General features: G+C 47.0%; 1 protein-coding gene across 1 annotated transcript in view; it reads right to left on the bottom strand.

Annotated features, from left to right (window-relative positions):
* The window catches only part of cacna1ia (calcium voltage-gated channel subunit alpha1 Ia), a 156583-nt gene that overhangs the window by 20975 nt on the left and 115944 nt on the right, over positions 1-19664 (bottom strand). Inside the window, exons 26-30 of the mRNA XM_042318564.1 lie at positions 18191-18324; positions 16451-16521; positions 3769-3847; positions 1974-2095; positions 409-855 (exon numbers count right to left, since the gene is read on the bottom strand). Coding sequence (XP_042174498.1) covers positions 409-855; positions 1974-2095; positions 3769-3847; positions 16451-16521; positions 18191-18324 — 853 coding nt within the window. The remainder of the gene's footprint in view (positions 1-408; positions 856-1973; positions 2096-3768; positions 3848-16450; positions 16522-18190; positions 18325-19664) is intronic.

Here is a 19664-nt window from a genome sequence, read left to right as displayed (position 1 = left end):
CTCCCCATCTCTCTCTCTCTCGCTCTCTCTCTCCCCATCTCTCTCTCTCTCTCGTCTCTCTCTCGCTGTCTCTTCATATCGTCCCTGGCTCCTTTGTATTACATTATGAAAGGTTGAGTGAACCAGCAGACAAACTGAGTTAAACAGGACTGATGGGCTGTCAGTCTAAAACACTGAGGATGTCAGAACAGGAAGGAGACTAAATGTCTCTGATTATCTTTCTGTCTCCTCTGTCTTTTCTTGTTCTTGTCCTCTCTCTCCCTGTCATAATGACCTCAACCTTACGTCTATGTACTACACACGGGTGTGTCAGACTGTTTATATGTGTAATTCCTATAATATCAAATAGAAAGACAAATAGACAGAAACAGACAGACCCATACGGATGTATTCATCCATCCATCTCACCTGTGCAGGAGAGTAGGGATCACGATTGTTTGGATCTTGCAGTGTTCCTGGATGCGTCGTTGCCACGTGATGATGCATATTCCCCCCGGAGGAACTGCCTGGGACTCCCATCCCTCTATCCACTCCTCCTCCAACTCCCCCACCTCCACCTCCACCTCCGCCTGCTCCTCCACCTTTTTTCCCTCCTGCACAGACTCCCTCCGGCCCCATGCAGCATAGGGCCCCCGTGGCCAGCTCCAGCTCAATCTCAGCGTCCATCTCCGCCTCCTCCTTGGCCTCCTTGTTGGAGTCGTCCAGGTGCTTCATCAACACCGCCACCACCACGTTAATCAGGACGAACTGGGCCGTCAACACAAAGGACACAAAGTACATGGGAGAGATGAACTGCAGGCTGGGGTTGCAGGAGTAGTCAGGCCCGTAGTCCGGAGGGCACTCCCTCAACGTGTCCTAGGGAGGGGAGGGAAGGTGGGAGAGAGGAGAAATAGGAGCTGTCTGTTAGGTCAAGCCATGAAGTCCTGCTAAGACATTATTACATTTACATCATTTAGCAGAAGCTCTTATCCAGAGCTACTTACATTAGTGAGTGCATAGATTTGAATACTTTTTTCGTACTGGTCGTCCGTGGGGAATCGAACCCACAACCATCTGAGCTACACAGGACTATACAGAAACAACACGTTCTAATGAACAACTTCATGAACAAGAGTTAAGCTTTCCAACTTGAAACAAAGATATCAATGTAAGACTTTTGAGAGCAAATTGACCTGTCATACATTAACTGTAAGACATCCAGACATGAGCTGATTCTAGACTCTTCTCTCTCATTTGTTTTGACCTTTTCACTGTGTAGTCTCAAGTGTTTCCTTCTTCCCCTCTCCCCTCGTTTTCCTCCCTCTATCCCTCCCTCCCCTCTCTCTAGTCAGCACAGTGGTGATTCACTCTCGTTCTCTCTTCCCCCTCCCTCGTTCCAGACAGTTTGCATCCAACACATCTCCAGGTAAAAGGCAGTGAAAGCTCACAAGGTCTCATCAGTAGTAATCTAAGAGAGGTGATTACAGTTCACCACTTCAGCTGAGAGGTAGCGGCTGTGATCCTCACCCGCACCTCTACAAACCACTGAGGTGTTTTTACGGTGCGCCCCTGTCACACTCCATAATGCGTTGAGCGTGGTGGGGGGGGACGACTGTGAAATGGGAGTGGGACACATTCCCCTATTTAAAAAGGCCTTCTTTACAGAGGATATACAGAGCTGTGACAGGTCTGGTTATGGTAGCGCTTAAGGAGAGGAGGGTTGGAAGGGTCTTCTTAAGCAGCAGGACATAGGCTAGGGGTCTGCCCTTAGGGCCACAGGGCTTGTAATTACTCTGAAACTTCTCTGCAGCTAAGAAGCTAGGCACCAAATACCAACCACAGACATCAAAATGAGAACTGAATAATACAACCCAAATAGCAACACATTGAAACATGGTAATCCAAGTCATTTTGGCTTAAAGTATCAGATGATCAACTATCTCATTTATTGTAATAAACACTCCATAGAACACCATGTAGATGTCCATCCATACCTTCATGATCCCATTCCAGTTGTCCCCAGTGGAGACCTGGAACAGAGTGAGGAAGGCCATGCCAAAGTTCTCAAAGGTAGCATGGCGGCTCATCCCCTCACATGGGTAGTCCTCGTTACACACTGGGAGAGGAGAGTAGGGAGGGAGGGAGGTATGGGGGAGGGAGACATGGGGGAGGGAGGGATGGGGAGGTAAGAGAGAGTGAGAGATAAGGGGAGAGAGAAACAAATAGAGAAAGATAGATACAGAGAGGGGGAACAGGGGGATAGACGAAGGGACAGAGGGAGAGAGAAACAAATAGAGAAAGATAGATACAGAGAGGGGGAACAGGGGGATAGACGAAGGGACAGAGGGAGAGAGAAACAAATAGAGAAAGATAGATACAGAGAGGGGGGAACAGGGGGATAGACGAAGGGACAGAGGGAGAGAGAAACAAATAGAGAAAGATAGATACAGAGAGGGGGGAACAGGGGGATAGACGAAGGGACAGAGGGAGAGAGAAAAACAAATAGAGAAAGATAGATACAGAGAGGGGGAACAGGGGGATAGACGAAGGGACAGAGGGAGAGAGAAACAAATAGAGAAAGATAGATACAGAGAGGGGGGAACAGGGGGATAGACGAAGGGACAGAGGGAGAGAGAAACAAATAGAGAAAGATAGATACAGAGAGGGGGAACAGGGGGATAGACGAAGGGACAGAGGGAGAGAGAAACAAATAGAGAAAGATAGATACAGAGAGGGGGAACAGGGGGATAGACAGAAGGGACAGAGGGAGAGAGAAACAAATAGAGAAAGATAGATACAGAGAGGGGGAACAGGGGGATAGACGAAGGGACAGAGGGAGAGAGAAACAAATAGAGAAAGATAGATACAGAGAGAGGGGGAACAGGGGGATAGACGAAGGGACAGAGGGAGAGAGAAACAAATAGAGAAAGATAGATACAGAGAGGGGGGAACAGGGGGATAGACGAAGGGACAGAGGGAGAGAGAAACAAATAGAGAAAGATAGATACAGAGAGGGGGAACAGGGGGATAGACGAAGGGACAGAGGGAGAGAGAAACAAATAGAGAAAGATAGATACAGAGAGGGGGAACAGGGGGATAGACGAAGGGACAGAGGGAGAGAGAAACAAATAGAGAAAGATAGATACAGAGAGGGGGAACAGGGGGATAGACGAAGGGACAGAGGGAGAGAGAAACAAATAGAGAAAGATAGATACAGAGAGGGGGAAACAGGGGGATAGACGAAGGGACAGAGGGAGAGAGAAACAAATAGAGAAAGATAGATACAGAGAGGGGGGGAACAGGGGGATAGACGAAGGGACAGAGGGAGAGATAAAGATGCATGAAGAGAAAACAACAGTTTATATAGAGAACATTTATCTGTTCAGTCCTCTTAGAAACCAACAACCAACAACAGCAGATGTGGTTGCTTGCTCCGGGTCTTAAAGCTGTCTTGGCTGATTGTTTACACATCTCTCTCCTTACTACAGTTGCATTTGGCTCTAATCCTTTGCTCAAAACTGATGGGATGAGAGATGACCTCCAGCAGACCTGACTAGAGTCCATAGAGAGAGTGACAGTTTGAAGACAGGCCTAGCTGACGTGTTATTGTTCTCCTGCCTAGTCTCCTTGATACTTCTGGGTTCTGGCTGCGTCCAGATACTTAACTACAAGTCCCTTTTTAATTCTGTCTTGGCTCTGTAATCTAACAGGATTGGATATGTACAACTCTGAATGTGGCGCGCCATTGGGAATGCAGGGTTTTGTTCCAGCCCATCACTACCAACTCACCCAGTTCTCCAAACAGCTCAACCCCCAGTGCTGCATAGATGAAGAACAGGAGCATGAAGAGCAGGCCCAGGTTCCCCACCTGAAACACACATAGGAACAGTATTAGGAACTGTTTCTGCTCTACATTGTCTTTGCATTGAACCGTTATTTTGACAGGGAGTCATGCTGAGTCCAAGGTCTCTTTTACAGAGAGGTTTTAGGTTCCCAAGTGGCACAGTGGTATAAGGCACTGCATCTCAGTGCTAGAGGCGTCACTACAAACACTCTTGTTCAAATCCAGGCTGTATCACAATCGGCCATGATTGGGAGTTTCATAGGGTGGCAATTGGCCCAGCGTCATCCGGGTTTGGCTGGTGTAGGCTGTCACTGACTTGCCTAGTTAAATAAAAGGTAAAAACTGTTTTTTGTTTTTTAAAAATATGGATGAACACCGTAGTGACAAAAATATAGACATCAAATACAGTACGAAAAGCAAAACCAAGATAAATAACACAATCATAGAAAACAATCACATTTTTCTGTAAAAAATCCTCACTCAGCCGTCTGAATTGCCCTGGAGGCACCAAATCATACATTTTTAAGGCAAACATTCTGAACATTGCATCCCACTGAAAGAACAGCGGGTGTTTTGGCCTTGCCTTTTACCAAGCAACAAAACCTATTGGTCCCAGCATCCATGTTGTGGCACAGCCTCTACCATATCAGAATCCTCAGTAGAGGCATAATTTGCTAGTTGTTCTGCCTTTCGTTTGGGCAGGCCTGCTACCAAAAAAAGAGAAGTGAAAGCTAGACATGTGGTGCACGACCAAAGCCCAAGTCCTACATCGTATCAGAATCCTCAAGAGGAGCCTGAGGAGAGAATTGGAAAAGTTGTCAGTTTGCGTAACCTTACTCTGCTATTGTGACTGTGTAGTTGGAAGCCACCTAGGACACACAGCAGTAGATCCCTCTCTGTCTGCTGAATGGTACTGCATAAAGAGGTTATGTAGTAAATATGCTCAGAAAACACAATCCCATTAGTGAGATGTAACCTTACAGAGCCAATGTCACAGCAGCCAGCACACAGCTCTGTCTGGTCTGGTACCCTGGGGGAGGAGGCTCTACTGGCCTGATCTAGTCTGTTCTGGCCTGCTATAGCCTGTTCTGGCCTGATCTAGTCTGTTCTGGCCTGCTCTAGCCCACTCTGGTCTGATCTAGCCTGTTCTGGCCTGCTCTAGCCTGTTCTGGCCTGCTCTCGTCTGTTCTAGCCTGCTCTCGTCTGTTCTAGCCTGCTCTCGTCTGTTCTAGCCTGCTCTCGTCTGTTCTAGCCTGCTCTCGTCTGTTCTAGCCTGCTCTAGCCTGTTCTGGCCGGATCTAGTCTGTTCTGGCCTGATCTAGCCTATTCTGGCCTGCTCTAGTCTGTTCTGGCCTGCTCCAGTCTGTTCTGGCCTGCTCTAGTCTGTTCTGGCCTGATCTAGCCTGTTCTGGCCTGCTCTAGTCTGTTCTGGCCGGCTCTAGTCTGCTCTAGTCTGTTCTGGCCTGCTCTAGCCTGTTCTGGCCGGATCTAGCCCGCTCTGGCCTGATCTAGCCTGTTCTGGCCTGTTCTAGTCTGTTCTGGCCTGGTCTAGTCTAGTCTGTTCTCGCCTGCTCTCGTCTGTTCTGGCCTGCTCTCGTCTGTTCTGGCCTGCTCTAGTCTGTTCTGGCCTGCTCTAGCCTGTTCTGGCCGGATCTAGTCTGTTCTGGCCTGCTCTAGTCTGTTCTGGCCTGATCTAGTCTGTTCTGGCCTGCTCTAGTCTGTTCTGGCCTGATCTAGTCTGCTCTGGCCTGCTCTAGCCTGTTCTGGCCTGCTCTAGTCTGTTCTGGCCTGATCTAGCCTGTTCTGGCCTGCTCTAGTCTGTTCTGGCCTGGTCTAGTCTGTTCTCGCCTGCTCTCGTCTGTTCTGGCCTGCTCTCGTCTGTTCTGGCCTGTTCTGGCCTGCTCTAGTCTGTTCTGGCCTGCTCTAGCCTGTTCTGGCCTGATATAGTCTGTTCTGGCCAGATCTAGTCTGTTCTGGCCTGCTCTAGTCTGTTCTGGCCTGCTCTAGTCTGCCCTTGCCTGCTCTAGTTTGTTCTGGCCTGATCTAGCCTGTTCTGGCCTGCTCTAGTCTGATCTAGTCTGTTCTGGCCTGATCTAGCCTGTTCTGGCCTGCTCCAGTCTGTTCTGGCCTGCTCTAGTCTGTTCTGGCCTGATCTAGCCTGTTCTGGCCTGCTCTAGTCTGTTCTGGCCTGCTCTAGTCTGTTCTGGCCTGCTCTAGTCTGTTCTGGCCTGCTCTAGTCTGTTCTGGCCTGATCTAGTTGCTCTGGCCTGCTCTAGTCTGTTCTGGCCTGCTCTAGTCTGTTCTGGCCTGCTCTCGTCTGTTCTAGCCTGCTCTCGTCTGTTCTGGCCTGCTCTAGTCTGTTCTGGCCTGTTCTGGCCTGCTCTAGCCTGTTCTGGCCGGATCTAGTCTGTTCTGGCCTGATCTAGCCTGTTCTGGCCTGCTCTAGCCTGTTCTGGCCTGCTCTAGTCTGTTCTGGCCTGCTCCAGTCTGTTCTGGCCTGCTCTAGTCTGTTCTGGCCTGCTCTAGCCTGTTCTGGCCTGCTCTAGTCTGTTCTGGCCTGCTCTAGTCTGCTCTAGTCTGTTCTGGCCTGCTCTAGTCTGTTCTGGCCTGCTCTAGCCTGTTCTGGCCGGATCTAGCCTGCTCTAGCCTGTTCTGGCCTGATCTAGTCTGTTCTGGCCTGCTCTAGCCCGCTCTGGCCTGATCTAGACTGTTCTGGCCTGCTCTAGTCTGTTCTGGCCTGGTCTAGTCTGTTCTCGCCTGCTCTCGTCTGTTCTGGCCTGCTCTCGTCTGTTCTGGCCTGTTCTGGCCTGCTCTAGTCTGTTCTGGCCTGCTCTAGCCTGTTCTGGCCGGATCTAGTCTGTTCTGGCCTGCTCTAGTCTGTTCTGGCCTGATCTAGTCTGTTCTGGCCTGATCTAGCCTGTTTTGGCCTACTCCCGTCTGTTCTGGCCTGCTCTAGTCTGTTCTGATCTAGTCTGCTCTGGCCTGCTCTAGTCTGCTCTGGCCTGATCTAGCCTGTTCTGGCCTGATCTAGTCTGTTCTGGCCTGATATAGTCTGTTCTGGCCAGATCTAGTCTGTTCTGGCCTGCTCTAGTCTGTTCTGGCCTGCTCTAGTCTGCCCTTGCCTGCTCTAGTTTGTTCTGGCCTGATCTAGCCTGTTCTGGCCTGCTCTAGTCTGTTCTGGCCTGCTCCTGAGTCTGTTCTGGCCTGATCTAGCCTGTTCTGGCCTGCTCTAGTCTGTTCTGGCCTGCTCTAGTCTGTTCTGGCCTGATCTAGTCTGTTCTGGCCTGCTCTAGTCTGTTCTGGCCTGCTCTAGTCTGTTCTGGCCTGATCTAGTCTGCTCTGGCCTGCTCTAGTCTGTTCTGGCCTGCTCTAGTCTGTTCTGGCCTGCTCTAGTCTGTTCTGGCCTGCTCTAGTCTGTTCTGGCCTGCTCTAGTCTGTTCTGGCCTGATCTAGTCTGTTCTGGCCTGCTCTAGTCTGTTCTGGCCTGCTCTAGTCTGTTCTGGCCTGCTCTAGTCTGTTCTGGCCTGCTCTAGTCTGTTCTGGCCTGATCTAGTCTGCTCTGGCCTGATCTAGTCTGTTATGGCCTGCTCTAGTCTGTTCTGGCCTGATCTAGTCTGTTCTGGCCTGCTCTAGTCTGTTCTGGCCTGCTCTAGTCTGTTCTGGCCTGCTCTAGTCTGTTCTGGCCTGATCTAGTCTGCTCTGGCCTGCTCTAGTCTGTTCTGGCCTGCTCTAGTCTGTTCTGGCCTGCTCTAGTCTGTTCTGGCCTGATCTAGTCTGCTCTGGCCTGCTCTAGTCTGTTCTGGCCTGCTCCAGTCTGTTCTGGCCTGCTCTAGTCTGTTCTGGCCTGATCTAGCCTGTTCTGGCCTGCTCTAGTCTGTTCTGGCCTGCTCTAGTCTGCTCTGGCCTGCTCCAGTCTGTTCTGGCCTGCTCTTGTCTGTTCTGGCCTGCTCTAGTCTGCTCTGGCCTGCTCTAGTCTGCTCTGGCCTGCTCTACTCTGCTCTGGCCTGATCTAGTCTGTTCTGGCCTGCTCTAGTCTGTTCTGGCCTGCTCTAGTTGCTCTGGCCTGATCTAGTCTGTTCTGGCCTGCTCTAGTCTGTTCTAGCCTGATCTAGTCTGTTCTAGCCTGATCTAGTCTGTTCTGGCCTGCTCTAGTCTATCCTGGCCTGATCTAGTTGCTCTGGCCTGATCTAGTTGCTCTGGCCTGATCTAGTCTGTTCTGGCCTGCTCTAGTTGCTCTGGCCTGATCTAGTCTGTTCTGGCCTGCTCTAGTCTATCCTGGCCTGCTCTAGTTGCTCTGGCCTGATCTAGTCTGTTCTGGCCTGCTCTAGTCTGTTCTAGCCTGATCTAGTCTGTTATAGCCTGATCTAGTCTGTTCTGGCCTGCTCTAGTCTATCCTGGCCTGATCTAGTTGCTCTGGCCTGATCTAGTTGCTCTGGCCTGATCTAGTTGCTCTGGCCTGATCTAGTTGCTCTGGCCTGATCTAGCAATAAGAGACACACTACACATCACTTCCGGTTGAACGCGGAAAGAGGCAGAGTTCAGTTTTGTTCTTTTGAAAAGTTTGTTGTTTTGAAAGTGTATTGGAAAGTTCTTAGTAGAAATCTAACTTTCAGAACCCGCAACACAGTTGGCATCAGTTGCTGGGACTGCTAGTCTCTGTCCAGTGATCCTGCCGACCAAGGATGGGTATGAGTAGCAATTTGCGTAGCAGCTGGCTTAGCTGGGTTTTCTTGAGGGCACCCCGCAATTGAAAGCAGCCCGCAATGTGGTTAGCCATTGTGGCTGGGACTGCAGATGGTTCCGGGTTCATGGCTGTCTAGATCCCTGCTGTTTGTTGTTGTCACCTCCCTGTGACCTGCCCTGTCTGGACCTATGTTGCTAGCTACCATGACAAAGACCAAAGGCGGGGGGAGTACCGTTGAGGACAGTGTCTTTCTATCACACGTGAAGGATCTTTTAAACTAACAAAAATAGTATAAGCAGTTGTTACAACAACAAGAAAATAGCTTCAAGTGTTTTGTCCAAATACTGTTGGATTCAACAAGTAAAATAATGAACGACCTGACCAGAGAGGTCCAGGACCTGAATAACAATTTGCAGTTTTCCCAGGGTCAGCTCGATGAGTTGAAACAGGAAAACGGCAAGATGACACCCATCTGTAAGTCGTTGAGAGAGGACATCAGTTCTTTATGTGAATCCATGATAACAACGACAGATAAATGAGACTTTCTGGAGGGACAATCAAGGCAGAACAACATGGTTGCGGATGGAATTGCAGAATCTCCACATGAGACCTGGACAGAGTCTGAGGACAAAGTGAGGGAAATGATCTCTGAGAAATTGGAGACGGACCACAGGAAGATTGAGGTGGACCATGCCCACAGGACTGGAAAACCCACCACCGTCCCAGGTGACAGGCCCGATAGTGGTCAAGTTCCTGAAGTTCAAGGACAAGGTAGCTGTTCTGGAAAGAGCCAAGAACTTGAGAGGAACATATATCTTCCTCAACGAGGTCTATCCTGAAGCTGTGCGCCAGAAGAGGAAAGAACTTCTCCCAGCCATGAAAGCTGTCAGAGCGCGTGGGGACATCGCTGACATCTGCTATGACAGGCTCATTGTTCACCTTCCCAGAAGTCTGGAAGAGATGAGAGAGCCAAGCCTATGGGTTCGTAGCTTCAACTGCGTTGCACGCACGCACGCACACACACATGCACGCACGCACGCACACACACACACGCACGCACGCACACACACACACACGCACGCACGCACACACACACACACACACACACACACACACACACACACACACACACACACACACACACACACACACACACACACACACACACACACACAACACACACACACACACCAATTGATTATGGACTTCTGAATGTATATATTTTTCTCTAGCTTTGCTTGCTCTTTTCAGTATTATGTCTATCTCTGATAAGCTACCCAGGAAAGGGCTGAAAATAGCCCATATTAATATATGTCGCCTGAAGGTTCATGAAATCAATAACTTGCTAACATCAGATAACATTAATATATTAGCCATTTCTGAGACTCACTTAGATAACTCATGTGATGATACAGCAGTAGCAATACAAGGATATAACATTTATAGAAGAGACATAAATGCTTATGGGGTAGGTGTTGCTGTATATATTCAGAGCCATATCTCTGTAATGCTTAGAGAAAACCTTATGCCAATTGTTATTGAAGTGTTGTGGTTGCAGGTTCACTTGGCACATCTAAATCCTTTTCTTTTGGGGTGTTGTTATAGGCCACCAAGTGCTAACAGTCAGTATCTAAATAATATGTGTGAAATGCATGATAGTGTTTGTGATGTAAACAGAGAGGTCTACTTTCTTGGAGACCTGAATATTGACTGGTTTTCATCAAGCTGTCCGTTCAAGAGAAAGCTTATTACTGTAACCAGTGCCTGTAATCTGGTTCAGGTTATTAATCAACCTACCAGGATGTTTACAAACACTACAGGAACAGGATCATCCAGGATCATATCAATCACATTTTTACTAACACTGTAGAACTTTGTACTAAAGTTGTATCCGTACCCATTGGATGCAGTGATCACAATATAGTGGCTATATGCAGGAAAGCCAACATTCCAAAAACTGGGCCTAAAATAGTGTATAAGAGATCATACAAAATATTTTGCTGTGACTCTTATGTGGATGATGTTAAAAATATTTGTTGGTCTGATGCAATTAATAAGGAGCATCCAGACGCTGCACTTGATGGATTTATGAAATTGTTTCTTCCAATTATTGATAAACATGCACCTATTAAGAAACTGACTGTTAGAACTGTTACGGCTCGATGGATTGATGAGGAAACTGTATGGTTGAAAGAGATGGGGCAAAAAGAGTGGCTAATAAGTCTGGCTGCACATCTGACTGGCTGACTTACTGCAAATTTACTTTAAATGGAATTATGGGCAGAAAGAGCAATTCGAATCAGATGGCTTATTCATCACAAAACCATTTGATGTTGCCAATTATTTTAATGATTACGTCATTGGCAAAGTGGGCAATCTTAGAAAGGAAATGCCAACAACAAACAGTGAGCCATTGTATTCATGCATTTAAAAAATAATAATAATAATGAAAGAAGAGCGTTTCAAGTTTGAATTTTGTAAAGTTAGTTTGGGAGAGTTGGGAAATTATTGTTATCGATCAATAATGACAAACCTCCTGGCATTGACAACTAAGATAGAAAGCTACTGAGGATGGTAGCTGACTCTATACCCACTCCTATCTGTCATATCTTTAATCTGAGCCCCAGAGGAAATTCTTAGTCCTCAGGCCTGGAGGGAAGAACAAAGTAATTCTGCTACCCAAGAGTGGTAAAGCAGCCTTTACTGGTTCTAACAGTAGACCAGTAGCAAACTGTTGGAAAAAATGGTGTTTGACCAAATACAATACTATTTATCTGTAAACAAATGACCAACAGACTTTCAGCATGCTTTTAGAGAAGGGCACTCAACATGTACTGCACTGACACAAATGACTGATGATTGGTTGAAAGAAATTGATAATAATAAGATTGTGGGAGCTGCACTGTTATATTTCAGTGCAGCCTTTGATATTATTGACCATATCCTTTTGTTGAAAAAACATATGTGTTTTGGCTTTTCAACCTCGTGGATTCAGAGCTATCTATCTAATAGAAGTCAAAGGGTTTTCTTTAATGGAAGCTTCTCTAATGTCAAACATATAAAGTGTGGTGTACCGCAGGGCAGCTTTCTAGGCCCTCTACTCTTTTCTATTTTTACCAATGACCTGCCACTGGCATTAAACAAAGCATGTGTGTCCATGTATGCTGATGATTCAACCATATACGCATCAGCAACCACAGCTAATGAAGTCACCGAAACCCTTAACAAAGAGTTACAGTCTGTTTTGGAATGGGTGGCCAGTAATAAACTGGTCCTGAACATCTCTAAAACTAAGAGCATTATATTTGGTACAAATCATTCCCTAAATTCTAGACCTCAGCTGAACCTGGAAACTAATGGTGTGGCTGTTGAACAAGTTGAGGAGACTAAATTACTTGGCGATACCTTAAATTGTAAACTGTCATTGTCAAAACCTATAGATTGAATGCTTGTAACGATGGAGAGAGGTCTGTCCGTAATAATGAGATGCTCTGATTTTTTGACACCACACTCCAAAAAGCAAGCTCTGTAGGCTCTAGTTTTGTCTCATCTTGATTGTCCAGTCGTGTGGTCGGGTGCTGCAAGGAAAGACCTAGTTAAGCTGCAGCTGGCCCAGAACAGAGCAGCATGTCTTGCTCTTCATTGTAATCAGAGGGCTGATAAAAAGTACTACATATATGCCAGTCTCTCTTGCCTAAGAGCTGAGGAGAGACTGATTGCATAACTTTTTATTTTTATAAGAAACATTAAAGTGTTGAAAATCCCAAATTGTTTGCACAGTCAATTTCACAAAGCTCTGACACACACATGTACCCCACCAGACATGCCACCTGGGGTCTTTTCACAGTCCCCAAACTCAGAACAAATTCAAGAAAGCGTACAGTATTATATAGAGCCATTATTGCATGGAACTCTGTTCCATCACATATTGCTCAAAAAAGCTGCCCTGGTTTCAAAAAACAGATAAAGCAACTCCTCACAGCACAATGCCTTGCCCCTATTTGACCTAGATAGTTTGTGTGTCTGTATTGATATCTAGGCTATGTGTGCCTTTACATTTTTTTTAATGTAGTTCTGTCCTTGAGTTGTTTTAGTCCATTAATGTTCTGTATTATGTCATGTTCCATGTTTTGTGTGGACCCCAGGAAGAGTAGCTGCTGCTTTTGCAACAGCTAATGGGGATCCTAATAAAATACCCAAAATACCAAAAAGCCTGATCTAGTCTGCTCTATCCAGATCTAACCTGCTCTATCCAGATCTAGTCTGCTCTATCCAGATCTAGCCTGCTCTATCCAGATCTAGTCTGCTCTATCCAGATGCAACCTGCTCTATCCAGATCTAGCCTGCTCTATCCAGATGTAACCTGCTCTATCCAGATCTAGCCTGCTCTATCCAGATCTAGCATGATCTATCCAGATCTAGCCTGATCTATCCAGATCTAGCCTGCTCTATCCAGATCTAGAATGATCTATCCAGATCTAGCCTGATCTATCCAGATCTAGCCTGCTCTATCCAGATCTAGCCTGCTCTATCCAGATGTAACCTGCTCTATCCAGATCTAGCCTGCTCTATCCAGATGTAACCTGCTCTATCCAGATCTAGCCTGCTCTATCCAGATCTAGCATGATCTATCCAGATCTAGCCTGATCTATCCAGATCTAGCCTGCTCTATCCAGATCTAGCATGATCTATCCAGATCTAGCCTGATCTATCCAGATCTAGCCTGCTCTATCCAGATCTAGCCTGCTCTATCCAGATCTAGCCTGCTCTATCCAGATGTAACCTGCTCTATCCAGATCTAGCCTGATCTATCCAGATCTAGCATGATCTATCCAGATCTAGCCTGATCTATCCAGATCTAGCCTGCTCTATCCAGATCTAGCCTGCTCTATCCAGATCTAGCCTGCTCTATCCAGATGTAACCTGCTCTATCCAGATCTAGCCTGATCTATCCAGATCTAGCATGATCTATCCAGATGTAACCTGCTCTATCCAGATCTAGCCTGATCTATCCAGATCTAGCCTGCTCTATCCAGATCTAGCATGATCTATCCAGATCTAGCCTGATCTATCCAGATGTAACCTGCTCTATCCAGATCTAGCCTGATCTATCCAGATCTAGCCTGCTCTATCCAGATCTAGCCTGCTCTATCCAGATCTAGCATGATCTATCCAGATCTAGCCTGATCTAGCCTCTACCAGGCTAACAAATTGCAAGACAAACAGTCACAGATGTGAAGCTGTTTTTCATAGAAGAACACGACCCAGGTTTATTAAGATAGGAGTGTTTAGTGAGGGTTAGAGACCAAGGTTGTGTTCAGCAGGTACTGAACGTCCGGGAAAGTTTTTGAAACCAACAAAGGAAAAGTGTGTTTTCTTCGTGGACAAGCTCAGGTGGTAATACCTCCATTTCAAAAGGTTTTCTCCCATTTGGGTCTACTGAACATGCCTCAGGTCAGCAATGTCTAAGTTAAGTAGAAATTATGTAGTGACGTAACAGTTCTATAAAAATCTCTAAAGCACTTTAGATCCAGACTTTGTTTGTCATACTGTCAGTCTTAGTCTCTCGTCAGACTGTCTCAGTATGATACCGAGTTCCCTTTGGGCCAGAACTAATGCAAGTTCTCCCCAGCTACCTGTGTCACAGTTGATTAGTGATGTATCTACCAGGGAGACTGTAGATCTTACACTACTGGGGATGATTTAAGCACCTCTGAAAATAGCAATATTCCATTGAGATCAGTTTAATGATCTATGATTCTTAATGACATGTTTCTATGAGGGGTGATCCAAGCAAGCAAGAGACAAACAAAGAGTGAATTTATGTCGGGTAAAACCTGGGTCAGTGATAAGTGAGTCTTGAATTTACTTTGATCTGTACACATAGCTAAGCTACTATGCTAGCCAGGATCCTTTTACTTTTACTGTGTTTTGGTCCCCAATGCTAATGTTAGCTAGCGAATAGTGGCTGTGGCCATAGATGCAAATCCAGAGAGGGGATAGCTAATCTCTCCCGGCCAAGGGACTAGTTTTAAGGAAGTCTGTATTTTCTGGAGAGAAAAAACATCACAGGGATAAAAAAATGAGTAGCTAAGAGAATGGTACAAGATGTCGCTGTGAGCACTCGTAATTAGCTTTTAGAAAGCAGAAATGGTGATATTCACGCAGCGTTGCCTACTAACATAGGCTATATCCGAAGTTTATCACCCAGCCCCTGGAGGAGAGAAAACAACTGGCTTTAGTGGTGATGAGATGTGACTGAACGACACCACTACCATCTAGTGAACAGCAGATGGTAGCCATTTTAGCTCAGTTGGGGAGAAATGGGATAATGTTAGATAATGGCTAATTATTTTAGGCAGATTCTGTGATAAGAGATGGCGTCGGTCGTAATGTGTTTGAGTGTTACCTTCAGCTAGCTAGCTAACATCTGTCAGGGGCTTCTCCATGTAACACCATTACTCTCAGTCTTGACAGTGTGTAACACTACCCTGGCAGGTGATTTTTCCCCTCCTTCTCAAGATGTAACTATAGCAGACTGATTGTCTCCTCTCATCACACACACACACACACACACACACACACACACACACACACACACACACACACACACACACACACACACACACACACACACACACACACACACACACACACACACACACACACACACACACACACACACACACACACACACACACACACACACCTCTTTAATCACCTTGGTGTTAATTACCTGCCTGATGCCCTTGGGGAGACGACCCAGTGTCCTGTGTTAATGAGACAGGGATCGATAGCAGCGGAGGAGAGGAGATCCGTTCTGCCTTACCTCCGTCTTCCCTACACTCCTTCCTTCTCATTGCCTGTTCTCCCTGCCTGCTCTCTTTCACTCACTCTCTACCTCTCTCTCTCTCTTTCTCTCTCTTTCTCTGTGGGAATGATGTGGTCGGGACCAAACCTTATTAGGAAAAGGAGTCATGTCTTTCCAGCCCAACCAGATCTAATAACCCACACCTCATTTCTTAATAGAGGTAGAGGTATTAATATCAGTGTACCCCAGCCAGAAACAACCCCTAGCCACTTGTAGAGATCAGAAAGAATATGAGAGGTGTATGCAATATGGTCAAACTCTGTCCAAGCATATTAGAGTGAAAGGTTGAGCTACTTCCATATTGCATGATGTCAAATCCCTTCACATCTACATGAGGTGCCTAGGCAGTAGTGGTTATGGGCCTAGGGGCTGTATCTAGACCAGGGCGGTATTCATAATGTCTCAGAATAGGAGTACTGATCTAGGATCAGTTTATCCTTTTAGATCCTAATGAATAAAACAGGGGGACATGATCCTAGATCAGCACTCTTTATGAATAGTCTTTTTCCCAAAGCACTCTCCATGGTCCTGAAAGCACACACTGTCCACATTATGTACAGAGATATAGCTACTGTTTGAAGATCATCATCTCATTTGATTGTTTGCAGCTGCCATCATCTACATAATAACCCTTGGTAGAACAGCTTGTTGAAAAACAGATAAAAATGCTTGTTAATTTTTTGAAAATGTAAACAGTGCCTCTAATCCTAGCCATAATCATTCAATCAGCCCCTCTGTTTGTCTGCACTCATCATACATAGGAGCTATGTGTGTGTGTGTGTGTGTGTGTGTGTGTGTATGAATTTGTGTGTGTGTGGCAGGGAGGCCAGTCTGAGTCACCAATTAGCACTGCTAGAGAGAGACTATACATTCCTGGTCATTGATCGGCCTGTCCTAGTTGCAGTTTGGGACTTTTCTACCGCAGCTCTCTCCCCCAGGCCTGAAACTTAGGATGGATTCCCATGGCAGTGTGAGGGGGAAGGGGGGCTGTTTTGGCCTGTGTTGAGCATTGTCATAGTATTGGCTCACCCAATGTTCGTTTATCTGGGTGTGTGTGTGCGTGCATTTGTACCTGTGGTAGGGCTTGGACCACCGTATCCAGCAGAGCTCTCATTCCTTTAGCCATCTTCAGCAGCTTCAGAACTGGGATGGAGAGAATAGATGGAGTGAGAGAGAGAGAGAGAGAGAGGCAGAAAGACAGAAATAGAGAAAAAGGTTATGATGAGGGCTGGGGAGAGGTGAAGTGGAGGGGGAGATTATAAATGCTGGGCATTTAGGGAATTCCCTCCGGTTCAATTCTGGACTAAACGGGAAACATCCAGCCTCCGAAAGGTCACAGCTAAATTTATACCCAGCACACACGCTCTCACAGACACTGTCATACACACACACACTCTCACAGACACTGTCAGACACACACACGCTCTAACAAACACTGTCATACACACACACACTCTCACAGACACTGTCATACACACACACACTCTCACAGACACTGTCATACACACACACACTCTCACAGATACTGTCATACACACACACACTCTCACAGACGTGGCCATACACACACACACACACACACTCACAGACACTGTCATACACACATACACTCTCGCTCGCTCATGGCCCTCCCACTGGCCCAACCATTAGTCATGAGCTGTAGCTTTGGTAGGATTAATGATGAAGCAGTGATCTGCTGTATACTGGGTCTGTACACTGGGTCTATACACTGGGTCTATACACTGGGTCTGTACACTGGGTCTGTACACTGGGTCTGAACACTGGGTCTGAACACTGGGTCTGAACACTGGGTCTATACACTGGGTCTATACACTGGGTCTGAACACTGGGTCTGTACACTGGGTCTGTACACTGGGTCTGTACACTGGGTCTATACACTGGGTCTGTACACTGGGTCTATACACTGGGTCTGTACACTGGGTCTATACACTGGGTCTATACACTGGGTCTGTAACACTGGGTCTGTACACTGGGTCTGTACACTGGGTCTGGGTCTGTACACTGGGTCTGTACACTGGGTCTGTACACACTGGGTCTGTACACTGGGTCTGTACACTGGGTCTGTACACTGGGTCTGTACACTGGGTCTGTACACTGGGTCTGTACACTGGGTCTGTACACTGGGTCTGTACACTGGGTCTACACTGGGTCTGTACACACTGGGTCTGTACACTGGGTCTGTACACTGGGTCTGTACACTGGGTCTGTACACTGGGTCTGAACACTGGGTCTGTACACTGGGTCTGTACACTGGGTCTGTACACTGGGTCTGAACACTGGGTCTGAACACTGGGTCTGAACACCGGGTCTGAACACTGGGTCTGGGGTCTGAACACTGGGTCTGAACACTGGGTCTGGGGTCTGTACACTGGGTCTGAACACTGGGTCTGAACACTGGGTCTGACACTGGGTCTGAACACTGGGTCTGAACACTGGGTCTGAACACTGGGTCTGAACACTGGGTCTGAACACTGGGTCTGGGTCTGACACTGGGTCTGGGGTCTGTACACTGGGTCTGTCTGACACTGGGTCTGTACACTGGGTCTGTACACTGGGTCTGTACACTGGGTCTGTACACTGGGTCTGTACACTGGGTCATGCTATCCATAGATTCCAGAGGGGCGTGAATAGAAAAGGTGTTGAACTGTGTGTGTGTGTGTGTGTGTGTGTGTGTGTGTGTGTGTGTGCCAGGGTGCGACTAAACACTCAAATGCACTTCTTCTTCTCTCTCTCCCTCCTTCTCCCTCCTCCTTCCCTCCCTCCCTTCCTCCCTCCCTCCCTCCCTCATTACCTCGTGCGATCCTCAACACCCTCATGATGCGTATGATGGTAGGGTTGATGGGGAGAGAAGCGCTGTAGTCGATCTCCTCCAGAGTGATACCCATCACTGACAGCAACACGATGGCCAGATCCAACTGATTCCACCTACACACAGAGTCAGTGAGCAAAGGGTCGTCACACTGGAGGCCATGTTCCATCAGGGTCATTAATGTACTGTACAGATACATGTGTGTGTGTGTGTGTGTGTGTGTGTGTGTGTGTAATGTATGTGTGTGTGCGTGTGTGTGTGTACTGTGTACCATATGTGTGTGTGTGTGTGTGCGTGTGTGTGTGTGTGTGTGTGTGTGTGTGTGTGTGTGTGTGTGTGTGTGTGTGTGTGTGTGTGGTGTGGTGTGGTGTGGTGTGGTGTGTGTGTGTGTGCCCAGTAACCCAGACTGTTTCCACCTGCCTACATCTCCACTTTAAGACACGCTGAGAAAACTCAGACTGAGTACGCAGAGAGACTGTCCTGCCAGATGCCACTGATGTCCTAGAAAAGAGACGAGGTGCTGCCCAATCACACTAACATACATCTCTCTCTACCCCCTGTACTCTCTCTTCCTTTCTCTCTCTCTCTCTCCATCCTTTACCTCTTTCTCTTCTTTCTCATTTATTTTATCTCCTCTCTCTCTTCCAACCCCTCCTCCCCCTCTTTTCTCTTCTACCCCCCTCCCCTCCCACCCCCCTCTCTCTTTCTCTGCTTCCATCATATAAAATGGGTCAGTACCATTAAAGCACCAGGTAAATGTTTGTGTTTTGTTCGCGTCAACATCTTCAACGTGTATGTGTTGTCAACAGCAGCAGCAGTTCAGCACCAACCATTCAGTACTGAGTCAATGAAATGAATTGATATCCAACATCAGCCACAATCTATCTGCTTCATCAGTAACCCATTATGTTGAATGGGAAAACAATTAGAGAAAGAGAATGAGTAGGAATGGCTCTAGTGATGCTCCATGTATCTGTGAGTGGGTTGATCTGGGTCCTGTTAACAGTAATGTGGGTGTAATTGAATTAATAACAGTAATAATAGAATGGGAGAAATCACTGCTCCACCATATTGCTCACAGTGAGGGTGAGATATTGGACTGTATGGAGGCAGAGAGATTCTTCTGTGATTTCTGTTTCCTGATTGAGTCCATGGGTCAGGAATGGGTCAGAGATGGTCATGAATGGATCTGGAATGGGTCAGAGATGGTCATGAATGGATCTGGAATGGGTCAGAGATGGTCATGAATGGGTCTGGAATGGGTCAGGAATGGGTCAGGAATGGGTCAGAGATGGTCATGAATGGGTCTGGAATAGGTCAGAGATGGTCATGAATGGGTCTGGAATGGGTCAGAGATGGTCATGAATGGGTCTGGAATAGGTCATAGATGGTCATGAATGGGTCTGGAATAGGTCATAGATGGTCATGAATGGGTCTGGAATGGGTCAGAGATGGT

Source organism: Oncorhynchus tshawytscha, unplaced genomic scaffold, assembly GCF_018296145.1.
Source record: "Oncorhynchus tshawytscha isolate Ot180627B unplaced genomic scaffold, Otsh_v2.0 Un_contig_3121_pilon_pilon, whole genome shotgun sequence".
NCBI classification, from domain to species: Eukaryota; Metazoa; Chordata; class Actinopteri; order Salmoniformes; family Salmonidae; genus Oncorhynchus; species Oncorhynchus tshawytscha.
This window is presented reverse-complemented; position numbering and strand designations above follow the sequence as displayed.